Source organism: Pelodiscus sinensis, chromosome 16 (genome assembly GCF_052426305.1).
Source record: "Pelodiscus sinensis isolate ZL-2025 chromosome 16, ASM5242630v1, whole genome shotgun sequence".
NCBI classification, from domain to species: Eukaryota; Metazoa; Chordata; order Testudines; family Trionychidae; genus Pelodiscus; species Pelodiscus sinensis.
The window spans coordinates 24,785,086-24,809,107 of record NC_143067.1 but is presented as its reverse complement, the minus strand read 5'-3'; the positions used below and the strand labels follow the sequence as shown (position 1 = coordinate 24,809,107).

Genomic DNA, 24,022 nt, shown 5'->3' with positions numbered 1-24,022 from the left:
AATGGCAAAGGAAGACTGGATTGCAGGTCAACCAACATCTGCTTTATTCCCCTTCATACCCTGCCATCTCACCTAGAGAGGCAGCTGTTGAAACCTCAGGCTGTATGTGACTTACTCCATTCTGGTGCATTATGACATTCACTATAACTCTGTGCAGTGTGGTGTATTGGGTGGCCTTTCCTGTCTGTGTCTGGCTGAGACTCCTCCCAAATCCTTGTCTCCCACTTCATATTCTCAATCTGTTTGTTTCATGCACAGGCTCTGATCCAGCTGCCACCCTACATCTCTCAGTGTGAGGAGGTTCTTCAGTTCTTCGAGACAAGACCTGAAGACCTGAATCCTCCCAAAGAGTAAGTTGGTTACAAAAAGCAGGTGGGGCTTCTCCGCAGAACTGCTGTGGTGATGGTCGCATCCCCTGCCACAGATAACCTCCCCCGCCCTCTCAGAGCACTCCGACATTCAGAAGAGGCTCTGAGAGCCATGAATAAATCCCCAAACTGCCTGTGAATGTAACGTTCATGAAGGATGCTGGGTTGAGATCCTGGAGAGTGAAGCTCTTTGTTTAGTCATAGAGCCAGGGCCATGCAAGCTTTCTTCACACACTGCTCCCTGCCAGTGTGCCTCAGCCCACCCCAGAACATCCTCTGTGAATGACGAGATGAAGCGCTTTCTCCGGAAACCACTGAATCCTTGGCTTTGGTGCCACCCTTCATGCCACTTTATGCTAATCATGGTGCTGGTTTTTTGTAATACAATCATCTGGGAAACCCAGATTCTTTTCCTGTAGGGACTAGCAAACAGGCATCAGATAGGAGAGCCTTGCATTTATTAGTAACCTCTGCCTATAGCAAAAGACTCTCCCTTTGCCAATTCCACAGCAGTGCCTGACGCTTGCTTTCCATTGGAGACAAAGAACATGTGCGAGGACTCTTGCATATCTTACGCAACCCGATGTAGTTTCTAGTCTTGTGACTATGAGCTACATGTTCCAGCCTCTATTAATCACCCAGAGCATAAATACAAACACTAGCCTCCCTCTCCTGCCCTGTGGCTGTCTCTCCAAGCAGCTCTAAGGTTGAGCAATGGAGGAAGATTGATTGATTGTGCAAGAAAAGGCAGTACAGTATGATCATTTGACATTGTTTTTCATTGCATGAGAGGGAGATTAAAAGGGTTTTGTTTTTCTCTGTGAAGGAACATTGAGTTTTCATGTCTCCTGCTAAGTGCTGTGCTTGTTCCTTTTGGGATTTCCCCCCAGTCTTAAGCTTGTTTGTTTATTTTTCTCATTGGTCTTTTGTTTTTATTTTTCTTGCCCCATCCTTTTTCCTTCCCCAGCCAGCAGTCACTTGATTAGATTGGTCTGTGGGCCCCAGAGTCCATTAACTAATAGCTTGCTGTCAGCTGGAATTCCCATCCATACTGCCCAAGTTATTGTTCACCAGTTAACCTTTCGCCCCTTCGGTCATCCTTCAGCTCATGGAGCAGCGTGAGAGTAAGTGAGAGACCTAAGAAGACTGATTTGCATGAGCAGTCTCTAAGGCGGTGTGAACTAGGGATATTAGATAGCAGGTATTAGTATAGTTGACTAACTGCAGGAATACTTAGCAGTCCGGCTCCACTCCCTGAGTATCAGAGGCAGCAGTGCAGGGTGCCAGGTAGGAGCCGGTCTGCGAGGGGAGCCAGTTTAAAAACCAGTGCCCCTTGTGGATTGGTTGCCTGCTGGTTGAGCTCCCCATGGACAGAGGCTGGTGAGAGTGTAGAGGGGCCAGGGGAGGCAGCCCAGACTGGCCGCAGACAGCGGCTGCTTCGCGGTAGCCTCCCTTGCCTGCCCCATGTTATTGCCTCTGATAGAGGCAGCAGTGCTGGGGGGAGAGGCAGCACCACAAACCCAGTGCTGGGGGGAACCAGCTTTTAAGCTGGCTCCTCCCAACACTGGCTCCTGCTTCCACCCCGCTTGCTGCCTCTCATACAGGGGGGGGAATGCGAGTAGTTGACTAGATTAACCAGTGAGCCTAGGCTTATCGGTTAATTGACTAGTCGACTGTTCCTCCACATTCCTAGTGTGAACATCTAGGAGTCTGCTAGGGCAAGGAACATGGGGATCCCAATATTTTGGGGCATCCCAGTTCCCGATGATGGAAGGGTGGGAGGATGTCAGTGTGATTTCTTCCCACATTGACAAAGTCTATTATGAACAGTCTGTAAATAAAGTCAGGACTGCTGGGATCCACCCAGTGAACCTGCTGGTGAAACATGCTCACACATGGTGCCATGGGGTGTGTGGCCAGGGGTTGTCATCTCCTTTCTTCCTGCTGTGCCCACCCTTGCCTGCTCTATGGGGTATGAAGTTGCTGTAGGGCATGGAGGTTGCCACAAAACAAGGGGGCAGTTTGAAAGTATTTACAACCCCAGGATATATCTAAAAAAATTAAAATGATGTGGGATGGCAACTCCATTGAAAGGTTCTTTGTCTCCCACCTTTGCACCCCAGACTGACTCTGCTCGTTCGAGGTTTTGCTCCCGCAGACCTGCAATGTACAGATCTCTCTCCTGCTCCAAACTTTCTTCTTCTCTGCATCAGATTGGTGCTCATTTGAGAGAGCCAAACAAGAAGAAAACAAAGGCACTGACCTGACATGCAGAGAAGCTGTGTGCTCCGGGGTTGGGGCCATGCTAAGACTTGGAGTGTCCCTTGCAGTGTTTTGGCTTATATGTGTCTCCCAGCACCTGTCCACAGCCCCATTCACACGTGGTGCATGTGGCACATGTTTTACTTGCATTTGTAAAGGTTGGGCTGCTGCAGCAAGTGCCAGATCAACTGCTGTGAGTGCCACACTGTTTGGGAACGAGGTTAGAGTTCTGCTGTACTTGGGCTGTTAGAGAATTGGCTGATGCAGCCTGGTCGTGTCTCCCAATGTGCTGCCCTTTAACGGGGAGGAGAAGAGGGCTTTTACAATACTAAAAATGGCTTAGCAGACTTCTATCCATTTGCCTGCAGCACTGAGTTGCTGTGGTGTCTCAAGGACATCTCAGTTGTCTTTCTGATCCCAACCCAAATGCTCCAGGGTATTTAATAGCTACAGTTCAAAATGTTAATGGATTAAAGTCTTTGAGGCTCTTCTCTGGCAAGATTGGTGGGAGCCATTTTGTCAGCTCCACGTGGACAGGCTCCCAGGTTGTCAGTAGCGATGTAAAACCAGTGACAGACAGCTGGGGTGGATCCCATATAGTGGTGTGCCTGGGATTTGGCTGGATGTCATCATTCATAAAAGAGATAAATACTTTCCCTGGGAAGTTGAAAGGCAGCCAGGCCATGAAAGGAATAAGAAGGCGGCTTTTGATGCAGTGGCGGCTGGAAGGAGAAAAATGGATAGGTCAGCATGCTCTGTGCCAAGCAAAGCAGTCATTCAGTCATTCTGGTGGCACCACTGTCCCCCTAATTTCCTGCCCCCTCCCCTCTGCAGTCACTGGTCCCCTCTTGCTCTTATAAATGGCTCGATGCCTGTTTTTGCTCCCTTGGCAAAACTCACATTTACTTCAGTGGGAGCAAGGACTGATCCTTGGAGAGAGAAGAAGCTCTTGTGTCTTTGGGGCTGCCTGACTACCTTCCTGGGTTCCTGGGCAAGGGATAGAGATCCACGTACTATCTACCACCCTGTCGGGGGGTGCACCGCGGGGGTTCCACCTACCCCCTCCCGGCAACACCTCCCTTTTCCTTTTGCCCTCTGGGCAGGCGGGCCGAAGGGACATGGGGGGTGGGGGTCTTGGCCCCCCTCCCAATGCCTCCCGGTCCCCTAGGCGTGCTGGCTGTCCTACCAACCCTTCAACCTCACCGCCACTGCCTAGCGGTGCTGTGCCCCTGGGGCCCCCTAGCGGGCTTGCCCCTCTGGTTCGAGGGTCCCGCCGCGAGGTCTTCTGGCCCGTGTCCCAGTTGGGCCTCTGTACTCGCCACGGCCTCTCAAAGTCACTCGCTTTCTTCCTGCCCTACCTTAGGGCGGGGGAGGGGAAAGGAGAGTGGGTAGGGGGGCCTGGGCCCTAGGGGTCGGTGAACGCCGCCCCTTTAAGGTTGGAGCGGGATTCTGCTCCGCAAGTTTCCAGCCGCACAGAACAAGCCTGCCCTGGGTTCCTTCCTACCCTTCCCCTCCTCTCAGACTGGGGTACCTGACTCGTCGGCATCTCCAGCTGGGACGCCGTCCGCTTCCCCGGGGGGTGCCACCTCAGCCCGTCGCTTGGCCGCTGGCTGCTCCTCTCTTGGTCCGGACCACTCTCCCCCACAGGTGGACCCTCCAGCTCTTTGTGCTGCCGGAAGGGTGACTCCTCCACTGCTTCCGGCTCCCCTTTGCCTCCCGCTCCGCAGGGCAGTTCTCTCTCCCCCTCTCCGGTCATGCCACCGGCGTTTAAAGCGCCTGGCATCTGGTGTGAGCATGTGCTGCACGGGCATGGGGGAGGGGCCTGGCAGCCGGGATTCCCAGCTGCTGCGTCTGCCCAGTGGCAGGGCGTCTGCGCTCCATCACAGACACCCCTTCCTAGGTTCGGTTCTCTGCCGCGTCCCCCTTCCTCATCTTCCCTCTCTGCCCGGGGAAAAAAAATCAGCATTTCCATGCGCCTTACCCGGGCGGTGTGCCACCTCAAAACTATAGGGTTGGAGGGAGAGACGCCATCACATAATTCTTGCATTCGTGTCTTTCATGGAATTCAGCCATTTAAGGGGGGCATGGTCCATGACCGACTGAAAATGAGTTCCCAACAAATAATAGCAGAGGGCCTCAATCACCCACTTCACCGCTAGTGCCTCCTTCTCGATTGTCGAGTGTCACCTCTCTCGCTCAAAAAGTTTGTGACTTACATACAGTATGGGGTGTTCTTCCCCGTTAGAGCCATGCTGTCGCAAGAGACCAAGTCCTGTCTCAGAGGCGTCCGTCTGCAACACAAAGGGTTTGTGAAAGTCTGGTTGTGAGAGAACCGATGCCTGGGAGAGGCATTTTTTTAAGTCCTGGAAGGCTTCTTCGCAAGCCTTCGTCCGCTGCACTTTTTGTGGTTGCGAGTTCTTCGTTAAGTCGGTTAAAGGTGCGGTTATGGTGGCAAATTGGGGAATGAAGCTTCTATCATAGCCCGCTAGCCCTAGGAATTGGCGCACTTAGCGCTTGGTTGTGGGGGCACGATAGTCTCTCAGGGCTTGCACCTTGTCTATCACTGGACACATTCATCCCTTGGTCTGTTAAAATCTCCCTGGGTATGCTTACTCAGGAGAAAACAATCTCTAATTCATTAGCTATCACTGATGCCGTCATCCAGCGCAAGGGGTTTGCCTCTAGATAATGGGTGGCGTAATCCGTAATCACTAATATATATTGGAACCCATTCTGTGACCTTTCTAGGGGTCCTACCAGGTCTAGCCCAATGCTTGCCAGCAGTGTAGACAGCTGGCAAGTTTTTCCGGAAAAGCGGCTGATTTTCCGGAAAAACTGGCCAGTCTAGACACAGCCAATGTGAGCAAAGCACAGGCCTTTTAGCTTAGGTGGGCTGTGACTGGGTGGACAGGTGGTAACAAGCAGTGAAACCTCAAATCTAATGAACCTATTTTACATGCAGATGAGAAGCAGCCCTCCCCTGCTGCTGAGCAAACAACATCCTTCAGGAAAAGCACTGTGCAAATTGTTTTGGCCACAGGCTGTTCTGCAAAGCCATTTTCCATAACCAACTACTGATCCTCTCTGTGCATGAATATTAGCCCCTGGATGCAGAGATCCCTTGGGTGGGAGTAGTCCTAGACAACTTGTGTTAGTATTTAGAAAGTCTGAGAAACTTGGAAGCCTTTGATAGTAGCAGCCTCTCTATCCTAATTTGCCGCTAAAGACAGTGGAGTCTTAACTGGAAATCAAATTCCAACTCCCACTTATATTAAAAATCCTACCTTGTAAATGCTGAATATGTCACCTGATCTGTAGGGCTGCGTTCCCGACAGTCCTCTCCCAGCATTGCTAGGAACATCTCATCTTTAACCAGTTTATCCTGCAAGTCTGGGTCCCTAAATTCCTGTTAGCCACTTGTAAATTGTCATCACGGTTTTGAGGCAATTCCCCGGCCACCATTGTGTTGATGAGGGGATGTGCCTCCGGGGCTATGTATATGCTACACGTTATGTTGCTCAAGGATGTGAATAAGCCACCCCAGAAGTTACTGCAATCTAAGTGCTGGTGTGGATGGCCCTATCTCAGCAGGTGAGCTTCATGGGGGCTGGAGTAATTAAGTTGATGGAGAACTCTGTCCCATCAGGTTCTAGCAGCAGCTGTAAGCTCTCTAGTGTAGCCATAAACCTAAGCAGTAATTCCACTTCTAGAAGGATTCTTGAGGGCATTTAAAGCCTGGGACAAATATTTTAACTTCTTTCTTCCCTTTCTAAATCCAGGTACCCCACAAGCTCAGGGCCCAGGCAAATAGCTCCTGCTTTCCCCCCACAAGTCACCCTGTGGCTGATCATTCCCATTTGACTGCAGTGAGACAGAAGAACAGCTAATCTCTGAGAATACGATTGGGCTCGCTGCTGGAGTGGCGTACAGGGTACAGAGGGGAGACAGCTAATGGCAAGGGACTGATCAACTCTAGCACCCATGGCTTCTTCCCAGCTAGAATGCAGGCAGACCTGTAGTGAGAGAGATGTCTGAGCTGAAATTTCTGAGGCAGATAGCAGACAGGATCCCTTTGGGAGGCTGTTCTGGAAGGAGCATAGCTCTCTCTGTAACTGGTGGGTGCTGCCTGCAGCAGCCCAGGACGGGCGGCGCATGGTAATGAGCAGTGGCCTGACCATATGAGGAAGGCCTATTCCCTAACGAAGTTATGCCTGATGGCGACTTCAGCAGCCCCGTGTTATTTTATTAATCCAGAAGCTCTGGCGCTGCGTGGTCTGATGGAAGCTGGAATGATAACCTCAGTAAGTGATTGCTTCCTGCAGTCAGCCTGACAGCGAGTACAGGCCCAGAGTAGTGCAAATAAATCAGAGGTGGGAGAGCCAGAGCCACAATAAAACTCAGAGCTGATATGAGCTGAATGTACAAAGTTTATTTTATATGGTGTGCTCGGAAGGTCCCAGTCTGGGCTGCGACACTGGAAGCAATCAGCAGACAAAGCCCGAATGTTTGAGCTCTCTCCAAAGCAGCAGAAAGGCACTCTCCACAGACACAACATCCACGGGCAGAACAGGGCACAAAATCTTTGCCTCTTCCCCAGCTGCAACCTTGTAGCTAGCTTTTGTTGGCAGTATGTTCCTCCTGCTCTTTCTCTCTTCTATTCGCTTGTATGGGCTCGCCTGCCTTCATGGAAATGCTAGTAGATGTACTGTGCCCCTCTGACATCAGGCCTGCTTGTCTGTGCTGCCTTGGCATTAGGGGGCAAGTAGGGTTGCCAGGCATCTAGTTTTCTACCAGCATACCCAGTTTCAGTTGCCACCATGGATTGGGTCAGGCAGGGTGGGGTGCAGGAGTTGGTTCAGGGTGTGATTCCAGGCAGTGCTCACCTCAGGTGCCTCCCAGGGAGTGGCAAAATGTGTCCCTGTTCCTTCTAGGCACAGGGTGGCCAGGTAGGCTCTGTGTGCTGCACCTGCTCGGCCCCCACAGCTCCCATTGGCCATGGTTCTGAGCCAGTGGGAGCTGTGGAGCTGTTGTCTAGGGCTCCACACCCTCCCCCCAGGCTCCATCCCGTAGCTTCAGAGGAGCTGCAGCGACATGTCACTACTTCATGGGAGGCGCCTGTGGTGAGCGCCACTGGAGCCCCCAGCCCTGAGCCCCCTCCCACACTCAAACTCCCTCTTAGAGCCCACACCCCTTCCTGCACCCTAGCTTCCTCTCCCTGCCAAGCCCTCTGCTGCACCCTAAACTCTTCTTCCCCAGTCCTACCCCAAAGGCCAACACCACCAGATGGAGCACTCACCTTGCCTGCATCCTAATCCCCTGCCCCAATCCAGAGCGCTCTGCTGTGCCCTGATCCTCTCATTTCTGTCCCCACACCTGAACGCATAATCCCAGCAGGAACCCTCAACCTCTCCTGCACCCCAATCACCTGTCCCAGTCCAAAGCCCCCCCTGCATCCTGAGCCCCTCATTTCTGACTCCAATCCAGAGCCTGCACCCACAGCCCAGAGCCTGTTTTCCCTCTCATGCCCCTACTCTCTGTTCCAGCTCAATGAAAATGCATGAGTGAGCGAGGATGGGGGAGAGCAAGCAACTGAAGGAGGGGGGATGGAGTGAGTTGGGGCAGGACTTGGCTGTTTAGTTTTCTGCAAATAGAAAGTTGGCAAATTGGGTGTGTAGTGTCTGAGGCCAGATCCCACTGAGTATAAATGTGGGAAGGGAGTGTTTCCTTTGTGAAGGATTCTGGGGTCCTTCCTGCAAGGTGGGGTGCAGAGTGTTGTTGAGCAGATCGTCTTGGTAGCCTTGTATCCTTATCAATATGGTACAGTCGTTTTCCATTGTTAAATACTGTTGATTTGACTACGGACACTCGTTGGCCAGTTGGGCCTAGTCAGTGGCATACGTGTACTGGTACCCAGAGAGGCTGAATGAATGGATTCTGTTGCAAACAGACATCAATGCAGGGGTGTAAGTGTACATAACTCCAGGAGCAGGGAGTGGAAGAGTCAACTCCAAAACCACAGGCCTCCAGTACTTAAAGGAAAGTGCTTGCAGTAGGGACAGGTCCCTTTTGAAACAGAGGCCAACATCCCTCACTCCTGCCCCTACAGAGAGAATGCTGCAGTAGGATCTCATCGCTGAAACTAAAGAACTGGAAACAGTTACTACAGGGTGATCCCTGTTTTAACGGGGCAGCCTTGAAGAACAGGAAGAGAGTTTTATTTAGACCAGCAGTTCCCAATCTTTTCCAGATGGGGACCCATTTTGACAATTCTGGAAGACTTGGTGACCCAGGGCAATTCAAAAATGGGGGGAAGAGCCACCTGGGGAGACATTTTTGAAATGTAATGGCCACCCATATTTGGGTCCCGACCCATAGGTTGGGAAACCGTGGTTTAGACCAAGTCTGCAGTGGAAGCAGAACCATGCCAACTGTCTGTCTTGTTAAACATGGGGGTAGCTTGCTCTAGGAGCATGCTCATTAGGCTAGAGCCCAGACTTCTCGTTTAATCCTGTAAACGGTTATCTTATTACATTTTTGCACGTCACCCCAAATAATGCATCCCTATTGACCTAAAACAGAATGTGAAGGGAGCTGCCCGTGTTTATCTACACCATATTCCTGACCAGAACCTGGGAGCAACTAAAGAAACCAGTAAAAACTAGAAATGCATCTTGGGAAAGGGCTTGGGAGTCTAGTCAGTGCAGGTTGGAAACCCCTGCAGTCCAGATGTTATTAGTGAAGCCCATTGTCACTTACTTCGTTGTGGCTCAGTGCATCAGTATAAAGAACCTCTAAGAACCTGTGCGATAGCCCTGATTGTTGGGTCATTTCAACCCTGCTGTATGGCCATTGTACTGATCTGGCTTAACGAGTTTCCCATTTCTTCTTTCACTAATTAGAAGAATCTTTTCCCTTCTAGCAGGCCTGTATGTGCGCTGCTGCCTGGCTTTCCTCAGTGGGGATAGGGGAGATGCCGCAGGCTACTGGGAACTTATTGCTGTTTCCTGTCTGGTCTGATCTCTGGTTCTCTGAGGTGATGGGCTGGGATCTGCTCAGGTTCGCACTGGCTGCTCTTTGTGTTCATGCCAAAGACATTCCAGCAGCAAAGTGAAATTGCAGCTCTCCCTCACTCTACCCCCCCCCCCCCACCCCCCACTCCAGCCCTCCTCCTCCAGACAGAGCAGCTGGTGGAACGAGACGGAGGAGGATGAGTTAGGGTAACACTTTTAGCAGATGATGGTGATGGAAATGCTCCCTTCTAGCCCTGGCTGATCAGAGGAAGTTCACATCACCCTCCTGCAAAAACAGAGAGCCGTTCATAGCAACACAACATTGGCCTTGTCTCCCTCCCTTCTCCCCAAAGCACCATCTCCGCACAAAATGAGCTGCTCCCAGTGCAGGAGGCTAGCAGCTGGTGATAGGTGGATAGCTGGTGTGCACCTGGCTTTGCCATCCAGTAGTGACACAGTCTACAAAGCCTGGAGGTACCTTGTCTCCGCAGCACAGACGAGGGATAAGAAGCTGGAGGTGGGCAGGGCACAGTGGCGAGTCTGCCTGTGTCTGAAAGGGCACCAGGCTGGTGCCAAGGAGGGGAAATGGAAGATGATTGCTGATGAAATGTTGGTTTCGTGTTGCCCTGTCCAGATCTTGAAGCCCTGGGACCTGATCCCCCATCCCCAGGGGTGAGAGTAACATTTTACTAACCTCTTTAATCTCTGCTTAGGGCCAAAGAGGGATGATTCAGGATGGTCTGAGCAAGGGGGGGAGTGGTGATTGGTGAATGGCTGAGGGTACAGCAAGAACGGGAGGCCTAAGGAAATGTGGCACTGTGTGTTCCTTCTCCACCAGCATGTGCCCGGATCGGGGAAGCAGTTCTGGAGTGGGGATGCAGGTGGGGACATTAGATGCACAGACAGGAAACAGGGGCAGAGGCAGAGCGCCCGCTTTCACACTGCATTTTCGCTTTAGATCGCCTTAACATCTTAGGAGAGTAGACATCCCAGATGCCCCATGACTCTCATGCCAGTTGCCAGCCACGCTCTGGATTTGGGTGGGGGGTACACACCCAGCTTCTGAGAAGACATAGCCTGGAGATATATCAGGGCATAGGTGCCGATTCCGTGGGTGCTACGATGCTGGAGGAAATTTCCATGGAGAAAAATTAGTGGGTGTTCAGCACCTCCTGGCAAGCCAGCTCCCCATCTGCCCCCTTCCCTCAGTTCCTCACGCCCACTGGCAGCCTCACTGACCAAGTCTTGCCCCTCCCATCACACTGAAACAGCCATTTTGCACTGTTTGGGACAAGTGGGTATCCTGTGTGCGGGGGAGGGGAGAGGGCAGAGCTGGCGTGATGGGGTGGAGTGGGGGCTGGAAGAGGCAGAGCAGAGGGTTGGTGGAAGAGGAGAGGTGAGTGGAGCAGGGGCAGTAAAGGGTGGTGGTTTGGGGGAAGGAGTTAAGTGGGGGGCAGGCTGAAGGTGGGGAGTCAAGCACCCCTTGGTTAGAGGGGAAATCAGCACCAGTGTATTGGAGTGTGGTCTAGGAGGGGTTAAAAAGTAGACATTCCATGTTGGTGCTTAGTGGTTTGGCTGAGGGCAGTTTCCGCAGCCCCCCCCCCCCCTCCTCCTGATCACCTGCTTCCCTTTAAGGCTGGGACAGGCTCTGCTGAGTAGAGGGCAGGGTCAGGGAGAGTTCCTTTGCGGGTACCGCTGGAGCTGTGACGTAGGCTCTGCGTTCGCTCAGCAGATTGGAAACACATGTTAACAGGATGAAAGGCTGGTCTCTGAAGGCAGCTGACCGAATCCCTGAATCACCCCAGCACTCCAGGGAATAAAATGTTACGTTTACAGTAATGAAGTTCTTAAAATGCTGATAAGCTTGATAGAAAACGCAGGAGAGCCCTGCCCTGGCTCTTTTTCTTACTGATCCTGGAGCTGCCTCATCAGTTGGCTGTGAACCAAGTAGGAGGGGAGCTTGTTTTGCTAGAGGACTTCACAAGCAAAAGAAGTGGCTGTTTGCCTGCCCCATGCTTCTGGGGCCACAGCCTCATGCAGTTTCAGTAACTCTGGGGCCTGCTGAATCTCACTTTCCAGCAGTGGTCAGGAAATTGCGATGCTGGGGAAGGTCCCCTATATTGCAAGACTGGCTCTGCATATGTTGCCATCCTTGGAAGCAAGTGTGTGCACGTGCATGAATGTGTCTCTCTCCTGCTTTAGGCTGGGCATGATTGTCACATGCAGTGTTCCTGTTCCTTCATCCAGAGGGGTCAGGAGTCACTTGTGGATTGGGAAGAGGGGTGGCCAGAATGGAAGGTGGATTACTGAAATAAGAATTAATAGTAGTGTCTAGAGGCCCCAGTTCCACTGTGTAAAGTGATGTGAAACAGTCTCTACCCTCACACACCTTTATTTACCACAGATGTCAGGCACAAGGTTGCCCCTTTGGAAATACGGGCCAACAATTAGCAGTTGATGAAGATGCTAGCACATTTGCTTACAATTACATCTGGCCAGGTGTCTCAGGTTAATGGGAACATACTGTTTTTTGGGCCTGCTTTGGCATCCTGAGTGTTTTTTAAATGCTGAAATGCCCTAAACTTTCTTATATTCCTGGGGGTGTTGTATATGGGCCCTACAGCTGAGTTAGCTGGACACCAAGTTCTTGGTGAAGTTCAAATGATGGCAGTGATACTGGAAGGCCAGAAGCTGCGTGGCTCTTTCTCCCCTCCCCCATGCTTCCAGTACCATCCCCAAATCTAGGACAAGCCCTCCTGTTGCCTTGTTTCCAACCCCCTATCTCTTCTTTCACCCCTTGTGAAATGCACTCCTGCCATCTGCTCCCAAACCCTGGTGTACACTGCCTCCTTCTCATTAGGGTTGCCTGAGCTCATCCGTTAATCATAACTGTTACACACTCCCTTCCCTTTATTAGAGACAGCAAGGGGATTGGGGAAGAGGTGGGAGTCAGTGCCTGTGGGAAGCTGGCCTTTAAGCTAGCTCCCCTGGAGCCACTTCTCCCCCCCCCCCCCCCCACTTCCTTCCACAGAGGCAGCAGTGGAGGTTGGGGGGGCAGGCAGGAGCTGGTTTTTAAGCCATTTCTCAGCACATTCTGGCTCCTGCGGAGCCACCTGCCCTCCTCCCCTGCTGCTTCCCACAGAGACAGAAGCACAGGGTGGTGGGGAGATGCAGGTGGGAGGTGCTTTCAGCAATGCGGGGCAGTGGGGAGGCGCAGGTGGGAGGTTCCATGCACATACTGGCTCCTGTGGACCCGCCTATCCCCTGTGCTGCTGCCTGTCTATCAGAGGCAGCTGGGGGGGGGAGGGGAAAGGCGGGAGCTGGTGCTCGCAGGAAGATGATATTTAATTCCTGTTCAGTCAACTCCCTGTGAGCACCAGCTCCTACCTCCCCCCTGCATGAAAATATGTAACTGCTGAAAAATTCAGTAGTTGCACATTTACAAAAATAAATGGTTTTTAAACATCCCTACTTCTCATGATAGTATCTAGCAAGGTGTTCAGGTTTGGCATTCAACAATCTGATTTCCCCCAACACACTCCCCAGCTCCCTCTCCAGGAGTGTACAGGAAATATTTCTGTACCATATTGGAGGGGGAAAACATTATGTAGTTTCATCATATCACAATAACACTTTTTCCGTTCCACTGGTATTTCAGGAAGATGTTAAACAGCAGCTATTAGAGCTAGACATTTTAAAACCAGCAGGCCCAGATAACATGCATCCAAGAGGTCAGAGCTAGCAGAGAAACTCTCTGGAATATTAATGTTGATTTTCAGTAAGTCATAGAACACTGAAGAACTAAAAGACTGGAAGAAAGCTACTGTTATGCCAATATTTAATGGAGGTGACCTGTGTAATTATAGGGCTGTCAATCTGACATCGATCTCAGACAAGATAATGGAGCAGCTGATACAGGACCTGATTAATAAAGAATTAAAGGAGGACAGTGTAATTAATGCCAGTCAATATGGGTTTATGGAAAATGGATTCCATCAAACTAACTTGATTTCTTTAATGAGATTGCCGATTTGTTTCATAAAAGTAATTGTGTTAATGGAAAATATTTAGAGTTCTATAAAGTGTTTCATTTAGTACTGCATAACTTTTTGATTTAAAAAACTAGAATGACAGAAAATTTATATGACACCTATTAAATGGATTATAAAGGTCTCAGAATGTAATTGTAAATGCAGAACAATCATTGAGCAACTGTGTTTCTAGTGGGATCCTGCCTGGGTCAGTTCTTGGCCCTACACTATTTAACATTTTGATCAGTGACCTGGAAGGAAACAAAATCACTGATTAAATTGATGAAGTTTGATGATGATATACGCAGTGTGACAGTGGTAAATGAAGAGGATCTCCCTGATTCAGAGTGGTGTGGGATCGTGTGGTAAACTGAGCACTAGCAAGTAATAGGTACTTTAATGTGGCATACGAAATACATTTAGAATAAAGGAATGTAGGCCATAATTGCCGGGTATGCGGGGGCTCTGTTTTAGGAAGCTGAGATCCTGGAAAAGATTTGGGAGGGAGGGATCGTGATGGATAATCAGGGGAATGTGAGCTAATCTCGAGGAGGAGCAGAGAGGTTATTTTACCTATCCATTTGGCTCTGGCGTGACCACTGCTAGAGAACTTTGTGTACATCTGGAATCTTCAGTGCAAGTAGGATGTTTATAACTTTGAGAAGTCCGAATAGCAGCCAGGTGGATGATTAAAGGATTAGAGAACCTGCCTTACAGTTAAAGCTGAGTCTGTCACGGCAATCACAGATTCCATGACTTTCCAGGATCTCTGTGACTTTTGCAGCAGCCAGCGTATCTGGCCTGTGGGCTGCTTGAGCAGCTTCTGGGCCAGGCACACTGGAAGTCTCGGGCCACCGTGTCCTTTCCCACCCCAGCAGCAATGAGGGTTCTGGGCCATGCATTGTACTCTCCCAAAGCACCTGTGGCATCCCTGGGCTGCCCCCCCACCTCCACCCCTATACTCACAGAGTGCCCCTGAGTCACCCTCTGCCCCAGAGCACCTGCAGCACCTAGGCTTACCAACTCTCACTGAAGCTATTCCAGGAGATTTTTTCCCCCCAGCATGATGTCATGTCATTTTCTTAAAGTATCCAATTAAAATCTCCAGAATTGCTTTCAATGGTCACTGGAAGATTGATGCTGGTTCTGGGAGACTCCAGGCCAATCCTCAAGTGTTGGCAACTCTAGCGGCACCCCCAGGCCACCTCTTTCCCCAGAACTTCCACGGTTTATTGAGGGGGATATAGTATAAGTCATGGACAAGCCACAGGCTATGAATATTTGTTTCCTGGCCATGACTTGTCTGTGGATTCTACTAAAAATACCTGTGACTAAAACGTAGCCATACTTACAGTGATACACTTAAGAAGGAGATGGTTACAAGTGATTGGATTATTCTAGAGGTACCTACGTGGTGAGCAAATAATTTAATAATGATCTAATGGCTGGAAGTCAAATTAAGACTAGAAGTGAGATGTACAGTTTTAGCAGTTAGAATAATTAACTATTGGAACAACTTACTGAGGATTGTGGTAGATTCTCCATCACGGGCAATTATTACATTGAAATTGGACGTTTTTTTTAAATGACCTGCTCTTGGAGTTACTTGGGGGAAGTTCTGTGTCCAGTGATACAAAGGAGGTCAGTCTATGATTCCTTCTAACCTTAGAATCTGTGAGCTTCCATCTGTTTTCACAGTAGGTTTGTGTTCAGCAGGAGCCTATATATGTGTTTAAAATCACATTGGGTCACTGCTGACATACAAGCTGGGCCCTCCTTACTGGACATATCTTGGTCAGAGCAGTACTAGTACAAACCACTGTCAGAGCTGTGGCTCCCAGGCCAGGCAGCTAGGGAGGACAGGTGGGGAACCTTTGAAGAACTGAACTTTACTGTGTAAAAAGACCCCTGGAGAGGAATATACATCAGTGGGAAAGACTGACCATAGTATGTCCTCCATCAGCAAAGGGATTTGCATAAGGTCAAGTGGTAAGTCAGTAGCAAAGCCAGGAATGGAACCCAGAGCCCTGTGTTGAGCCCACTGCTCTAACCACAATGATATATACTGTGGCTCGGGTATCCCCTTTCTTCGCTCATCTTACCCTTTTCTCTCCTTTTCAGGGAACCCATTGGAAAGAAGAAGTCAGGTAAGGGAAGGTTTTTTCCTCTTTAATTTCAGCATCTCCTGCTTTTTTTTTTTTTTTTTTTTTTTTTTTTTTTGTCTTGCTGTCGTTGTAACCTGCCCACACAGCACAAGTTTTGGAGGGTGTGGGGGGGAGAACCCATGACACCAGCTTGTACAGATCCATTGATCAGCTGCAGCCCCACTAAGTGGTGGGGGAGAGGTTGATATCCTCTTCAGAGCTCCATCTGGAGTCACAGACGTGCAGTGAGCCTTTCTGCTTGGATCTCTCCCCTCACTCCCTAACTAAGTTACTGCTTCACCCCAGATGCTGGTAGGCAAGATTAGGACTGGGATGAGTGTGAACAGGGGGCTTAGTTCCCAGCAGCCCATCCTTGTGTTTCACTGCAGCCTGTTGAGAGCTCCAAACCTAAGCTCCTGTCTACTGTATTGTATGGTGGCTCTGAAGTTAAATAAGTTGAACTGCATAATGGGAGCAGAGGGAATCCTCTGGTGTCATAGGGACAGTGGAAGAATCCTTTTCCATTCCCCCTTGCAGACCTCAGCACGGGGATGCACTGAGGAAGTTGGGGAGAGAGGGGAGGCAAAAGGGGAATCTCTGGAGCATATTGCTCTCCACCTATTCAGGACTACAGGATTGTTTGTTGTTATGTAACCATTCCCACCATTACCTTCACCTCCATGTTTATTTCCCCCTTCCCTCATGCCATCTTTCTCCATCATTTTGTTCCTTCATCAGGGTTTATCCAGAGAACGGCTCCTTTCCTTCAGAGAGGTAGTAACAGCCACTCCCTGCTTGGGCCTTGCTCTTGCTTTGCCTTTCCACTGGGTGACACCAGCTGTTTTTGTGTCGGGAAATCGGGGGCCCTTGCAAGAAGCTATCACACCCTGCAGCTCTGTTTTGTTGCTGGTTGACTTAAGGGATTAGCAAGGGGCTGGGAAAAGAATGCCCATTGGGTTTTGTGACTGTCCACTCAGGATGTGCAAAGCCCATACAAGAGTCTCCTGCTGAGCATTGAGCCCTGACTACTAGATCTGAGCAGCTCAGTACAATATGTGCGGATTGGAGGGATTACCCTAAAGTGCTTCAGGCAGAGGGCAGAAGTTTTGTTTGGAGCTTGAAATTCAGGGCCACAGGACTGGCTCAGAGGCTCTGACTTTGTCAGTGCTCCGAGCTGGAGCACCCACAGGGCAAAAAATGGTGATGCTGAGCATCATCTCCCCCATCCCCCAGCGACTTCTGCTGGGGGGAAGAAGAGGGGACAAGCTGCATTCAGGGGAGGGGGAAGAACTGGGTGCAAAGGGGTGGGAGGGAGCGGGAGATGGGAAGGGGTGGGAGGGAGCGGGACGTGGGAAGGGGTGGGACAGAGCAGGAAGTGGGAAGAGGTGAGATTTGAGGAAGGGGTGAAGAGGGGGTGGGGCTTATGGCAGTACTGGGGTTGAGCATCCTCTGGCACATTGGGGAGTCGGCGCCTATGTGCTAGCCAATCTCTACTGGAGAATTGGCTTGGGCATGTGATATAGAAGGTGTGTCAACAGCACTTCACCATGGATTGGAACTTTCTGCTCCACCCACCAAGGCCCTGTAGAACCACGACTCATGTGGGATCACTCCAGTGGGGCGACAGAGCTCAGCCTCTGCTCCATACGCTCTTGAGGGAGCAGAGAAGGAAACACACTCCTGTGAAAGATCTGGATTCTTTTTAGGGAGTGTATGAGGCAGTGTCTAGGGTTCCAAGACACTTTGGAAGAGGAAGTCTTCAATTTATGGATGAGGTGCCATTTAACTGAATCAAGATTCCTCCATCAACACAGGCTGGAGGGGAATTTTTGGACATCTCCAGATCATGAGCAGCATAAAATGCATCCAGGATAGGTTGGATTAATTTTCAGGGGGAGAGGAAAGGTGCAGGGGAGACACTGGAAGGGTACATCTGCACAAGAGCTGTGAGTGTGCTTTCTCAACTTGGGTAGACAAACACATTAGCTAGCTTGCTAAAAATAAGTGATTGTAGTGTCATGGGCAGCAGCTTGGGCTGGTTGCCCAAGCGCAATCCTACCCGTGATTCTGGGCTTGGGTGTTTCGCATCTAACATTCCTTTATCCTCCTTTTCTGCCTCTTCATACTTCGGTAGCCTGTGCCTTTTGGGAATGTTCCCAGCATCAGAGCTTCTGGAAGACTATTAAGAACTGTCCAGTCAAATGTCCTACCCGGTGAGAGCAGCGGGAACAATGGCCCCACCAGGAAGATAGAGTTTTCTTTGTTCTTGGGGCAAGTCCTGCTCTGGGTGATGTTTGGTGTTTTGCCTAGTAGGATTTTAGCTACATAGCAGAGCTCTGTAGGTGGTAGTTCCTCCTTTCTCTGGCTCTCATTGCCACAAGGTGCTTCTCTCTAAACTGGATCTTACCTCACGGCTTATAGAAATTCTCAGGTGCCGACTGTAGAAGCCTTCCACAGCTCTTTAGTGTCAGGCATTGGCTGATTCTCCTGTGCCCAAATAATGCAACATGAGCAAACTGCGCAGAGCTCAGATGAGGAATCTTAAGGCAGTGGTGTAAGCTAAAGTGCTCCTGTGAGTGGCAGGTGTGGCAGCTGAGAAGGTGCACACTGGTGGGATAGGGGGCAAGTGGAGGCTGAAACTCTGGGTTTCTCTTTTGGCTTGGTTTCTTTTGCTAAAGCTGAAGTAAATCTAATAAGCCCAATCTCACAAAATCTTTTGTAAGACTGAGTGAGAGCAGCTTGGCATCTAATGGGGGGAGAGATACTGGGCAAGAGGACCTTACAGTATGTATTTCCTGACAATTGGAAGCGGTCAGAGTCCATGTCTGCTGGAGTAGCCAGCAGCTTTTCAGTTGTGGCAATAGCATTAGCAGATTTGCTCCACCTTTCCACTCCTGCAAACCCACCAGCAGGGCAGGCTTATAGGCAATGTCCAAGGATTACAGAGGCAGTGGTCTTATAGTCATCCTTAACTTCTTGACTGCTACTTGCTGTGCACCACTTGAGGGAAAGCTGTTTGTTGTGGCACCTGCTGGATCACAGCCAAACTCTGATGCAGCAGGAGAACTCTGCATTCATGTGGACATAATCCCACCCTTGTTTTGAAGGCCGGAGGGCTCCTACGTAAAGTACTGTAACAAGCAGTGAAAAGATGCTGGTGTCAATGTAACTGTAAGGCCCGGAGGTACCTTATGGCAAGATTCTGATCAGAGACCATAGCTGATACTTCACATCTTCTGGCAGGGGATAAGCCCTTCCCTGGTCTCTGTATTAAGGAGTTATTACTTTAAAGCAGTGGTGGGCAATCTGCAGGCTGCACACAGCTCATCAGGGTAAACTACTGGCAGGCCATAGGGATGTAAGTTTCGATTAATTGACTAATTGGATAGTCGTTGCAATTTGCATTAACTATTTGATTAGTCGATAAGGGTGCCTTCACCTTTGAAGTGTAGAAATGTCCCCAGGGCTGTTGCTATAAAGGTAAAAGTGCTGTGGGGAGCATGGGGCCAGTGGGGCCATGTTCCCCCCGGTATTTCGAAGTGGCAGTGCCGCACAGAGCCCGGAGTCAGCATGGGAGTCCCCAGCTGATCCCAGGCCCCATGCGGTGCTGCCACTTTGAAATGCCACAAGGAGCCTGGGGATTCCCCAGCTGGCCCCAGACTGCATGTGGTGTTTCAAAGCAGCAGTGCCACATGGAGCTCTGGGTTTGGTCCCAGACTCCACGCAGCACTGCCGCTTTGAAGCACCCCCTCCTCTTGTTGCCTTTTTCTGATAGAGACAGCAAGGTGGGGGAAAACAACTAGTCAACTACTGTGTTGAGTAGTCATTCACATCCCTAGCAGGTTGCCCGACATATTGTTTACCTTGTGTCCACTCGTATGGCTGCTAGGGATGTTAAAGACTAGTCGATTAGCCAAGAAGCATTGGCTTATCGGATAGTCTTTTGACTAATTGATATCCGCCCCCCCGCCCCCTTGCTGCCTCTATGAGATAGAGGCAGTAAAGGGGGGGAGAGGTACTTCAAAGTGGCGCTGCCACTTTGAAACCCCAAGGCAGCTGCTGCACAGCTGATATACGGTGATCTGTCTCTGGAGTGGGCCTAGCCATTTAGCAGTCCCTAGGATGGTAGCTGGCTTGTGTTTCCATCCTGAGCTGAACATAGCTGGGACTTTTGAGGTAGGTGAAGACAGCAAGCTGTCTCTTACAAGAGGCAGCTTCCGCTTGGCCCAGATGAGAGGAACTATACTTATCTCCTTTAGAATTCATTCTCTTGGCTTAGCTTTAAATGTGAGCATCACAAGCCTGAACCAAAGACTTCATTGAGCTCTGGATCAGGGCATATTAACTCAATGAGCACCCCTTTACTGAATCATATGCTTGTGGGAGTAAATGCATTGGAGGCTCTTCATGCAGCAACTGGGAAGTCTTTTTTTTTTTCTTGTTACAATTATCTGTCCTCCATTCTTTGCAAAGAACTTACCTTAGACTTTCTCTCCAGGCATACACTTCTGGGCACTCCTCCCCCGTCTTAACCTACCATATGGTTATTTCTGAGACCCAAGCTTAGCCATGAATAGGATGTTTTATTGTTAACTCAACTTTGTATTTTTGTGGCTGTGCATAATTACCCCAGGAGAAGGAATTAACTCCTACCTCTTCCGCAAAGAGCTGTTTACTGCATTCTGTTGCTGGTTTAATAGGTAGGGTGCAGGTGCCAGAACTGCCTGTTGAAGCTGCAAATAGCCCCAGCACAACGGATGTAATTATGCCTGGGGAAAGAATGTTCTTTCCTCTCCTGTGTGTCTGTCTGCATTGTCTGGGTATATCCTCCCTTTGGCTTAAAGCAAGTACCCTTCAAAGGGGCAGTCAGAGCAGGAGAGGTTATGGTCTAGAACTCAAAGCACACTCCATTCACTTTGGAGGGTTATTTTTAACTCACCCTGAGGACTGCCTCTCATTTTTGGTGTGGAGGAAGTTCTAATTAACAGTAACTGAGTCCCTGCACTGTCCTGCTCACCTGGAACACAGAGAACTATTTATAGTATGACACATGGACAGCCTTCAAAGTGGACTGCACAAAAAAATACATCTTCCATTTAAACTTCTGTTGTAGCAATAGCTTCCCAGAGCAGGCTTTACATGTTAAGAACCTGGCACAAAGGAGTTATTTGCCTAGTGCTCATTGCCCCCCAGAAATTTGGGATAGACTATACCTAATAGGTCTTCACCATCTCCACCTTCACACACCCCTCCCCAGCTTTGGGTATCACAGGATTATTTCCCGCAGCATGTTCTCCCTAGAGAGTAGTCTCCAAGCTCTTAATTGCATTTTAAATTTCTCAAGTGATGGATCTCCCATCACTTCCCTTGGGAGCTAATTCCAGTCTAATTCCTAGTCCTACAAGTAGGAACATTTTCCTAATATCTAGCTTGAATATTTTGTGGTATTTTATACTAATACTCCTAATCACGACCTTCACTCCTTACAGAATTCATTTTCCTCATAGCGTTACCCACCCTTCTGGGATTTGCATCCTAGCTCCTTGTAATGTCTGCTGAGGCAATGGGCAGCTAGGAGTTATGGAAGGATCGTTCATCTGAAACTTGAGGACAATAGCTGGGACATATGCGAAAGCCTTGAGCAAACTCCATCTAAATTCTATAACAAGACCTATGCTTTTAGCAACACTCCAGCTATAATAAACAACACTCATGTGGCACAGTTCCATTTTCAGAACTCTTGGCAAATATTAGTTAATCCTCACCACATCCCAGAGAGATAGGAAGCAATATCTTACAGGTGGGGAAGCTGAGAGGCAGAGAGGTTAATTGATTTGCCTGAGGCTGCAAAATGAGTTGCTTGAGGCTGGCAGAAGCTGGAGTAGCATTCAAGAACTCCTAGCTTGTCTCCCTTCTTTAGTTCTCTTGACCACAATGCTTCACTGATTATAACTGTCTCCACTCAGATAACATATAGGCAAACAGCAGTGCCATTTATATGGGACAAATGGAGGTAGTAGAACGCCATTTCCAAAATGCAGCTAGGGTTGCCACAAAAAATCCCGAACAGGCAAGGAAAAATTGGTTGAACAAAAAAAAAAGGGGGGGGGGAGACCAAATTTGTTAAGCCTTTAAATTACTGTGCTCCTCGCTCCCCCTGCCCTCGCAGATGCCTCAGGCCCTCTTTTTGGTGAGGAAAAAAAGGCTGTTGTGCCTTTAAATTACGCCCTCGCAGACGCCGCTGGCCTTCCGTCCAAGGAAGACAGAAAATACCGGACATTTTATGTGTCCAGTATTCTCTGTGTGTTTTTTTGTTGGTGGGGTTTTTTTAACCAGCTGGAAGGCCAAAATACCGAACTATCCTGGAAAAAAAGACACCTGGCAACCCTAAATGCAGCTGATTTGGACCAAACCCATGTTCCACAGAAGGAGAGCTGCACTAGTAATAAATACCAAGCAATGGCAGTGGATCTGGATCCAGAGCATTTTAATAAATGAAAAAGTGTTTAAAAAAATCAATGTAGACCTGCTCTCTCATGCCAATTCTAGTTACATTCTCTCCTCCCCCCCCCCCCCGCCCCCCCGCCCCCCCGCCCCCCGCATGAAGCATTCTAGCCTCCATCTGCTGGACAGACTTAAGCATCTTAGCTTATACTGCCCCCTAGAGGTTGAGACTATTCTTAGCAAGACCAAAATGTCTGCCTTTGTTTTCCTGCAGGGAGGGGGCATGGCAGATTTTGATTTTAGTTCTTTTGGTTGTAATTTGTATTAATATGCCATTCTGTAGCTGTCAGGCCTCTTCTCCCCATAATAAGCATGGTGCTCTCTCTTTATCGTGTCTGTACTTGCCCCATGTCTAGCAGAATAGGAAAATACTTCGGAACATGAGTGAACAAGCACTTGTTAAACTGCAAAGCCAGCTGAATTCTTGGATTTTTTTTAAAATCCCTGTTTGCTTAAGCTTCGTCCTCCAGAAGTGCAAGCTAAGAGCTCCTGTAGTGCCAGATGTAGTTACCACAGGAAATAACTCCACATATTTTACTTTGGCCAAAGGCCATGAAGGGGACAGCAGCGTAGACTCTGCCACGGGGTGCGAGCTGTACTGGCTGAAAATGTGCAGGGCATTAGTAGGGCATAGTGCAATGTCTCCTGCATACTGCTCACGTTTGGCTGCGTTTTCCCTGTCCAGCATGGAGACTTGGAGAGCACCAAGACTCAGATTGATTTTTCATTTGAACCACAGAAGTGAATGGCATTTTACCAACATACAAGACAACAGGGTCCCTGCCCATGAAGTTTCTGATGTAAGGCTTGCAGCATCAATCCCTTCAGTGAATAAGTCCTCTGGCAGTTGGGTGCACAGAGGGTTGACTACACCAGGCCCTAAATGAGAGAGTTTCTCTCACACAACATCACAAGGGAGGCAATGGGAAAGTAGCAAGGTGAGATGGGCAGAGTGAGGCACAGATGAGGGAGAATCCTTTTTCCCCTTTCTTTTTCTGTGTCAGTGAGTAGCCTTCCTTGTGTTGTCCTTGGTTATTCATGTGTATTTCAAATAAGGATCTACTACAAGCGGAGGGCAAAACTGGAATGGGGACTAGCGGTGGAAATAAAATCCCTCCACAGATTCAGTCTCCTTGTTTAAAGGGGGAAGAGGCATGAGGCAATCTCTGAAGTATATAAGATTAGGCAGTAAAGCAAAAGGAAGGGGAAGGTCTGATGTCCTATGGGTGTTCATGAAGCTACTATGTCCAAACCCCTAGGTCAAGATTTTTAAAAGTTGGCTGTGAGCCAACCTACAGCACCTTGATGGGTCCTCATTTTCAGAGGACAGATGCTCAGTATTTTCTGAAATTTGAGCCTTTTTGGGGATGTCTCAGCTTGACCCCCCCCCCCTCCCGCCTGGCTGGAATTACTAGTCAGTTGGCCTGTAGGTGTGCAGAACAGGACAGGATGCCCCATCAGATGAGCCTCTCTTGGGATATTTTGGACAGGACAGGCAGTAGCAGTGAGAAAACAGCCTGGTTTTTAAGTTACTTTATTCTCTTCTGATTTGCCCAACTTCCCAAAAATTTGTGAGGTTCAGGATGTTTCTCAGCTCATTGGACCCATTTCTCCAGTCCCTCACAAATCCATGCACCAGTTAAAGCCTCCCTTGCTTTTTCCAGCAAAGATGTTCATACTAGAGGAGACTAGGCAACTGTTTG

General features: G+C 49.4%; 1 protein-coding gene across 4 annotated transcripts in view; it reads left to right on the top strand.

Annotated features, from left to right (window-relative positions):
• Positions 1–24,022, top strand: part of SH3PXD2B (SH3 and PX domains 2B) — a 132,446-nt gene that overhangs the window by 89,435 nt on the left and 18,989 nt on the right. For 2 of the 4 annotated variants that reach the window (XM_089769520.1, XM_075900256.2), the window contains exons 5-7: positions 259–350; positions 15,793–15,818; positions 16,554–16,589. In XM_089769520.1, coding sequence (XP_089625646.1) covers positions 259–350; positions 15,793–15,818; positions 16,554–16,589 — 154 coding nt within the window. The remainder of the gene's footprint in view (positions 1–258; positions 351–15,792; positions 15,819–16,553; positions 16,590–24,022) is intronic. The other 2 variants (XM_089769521.1, XM_006138129.4) reach the window with 1 other exon arrangement.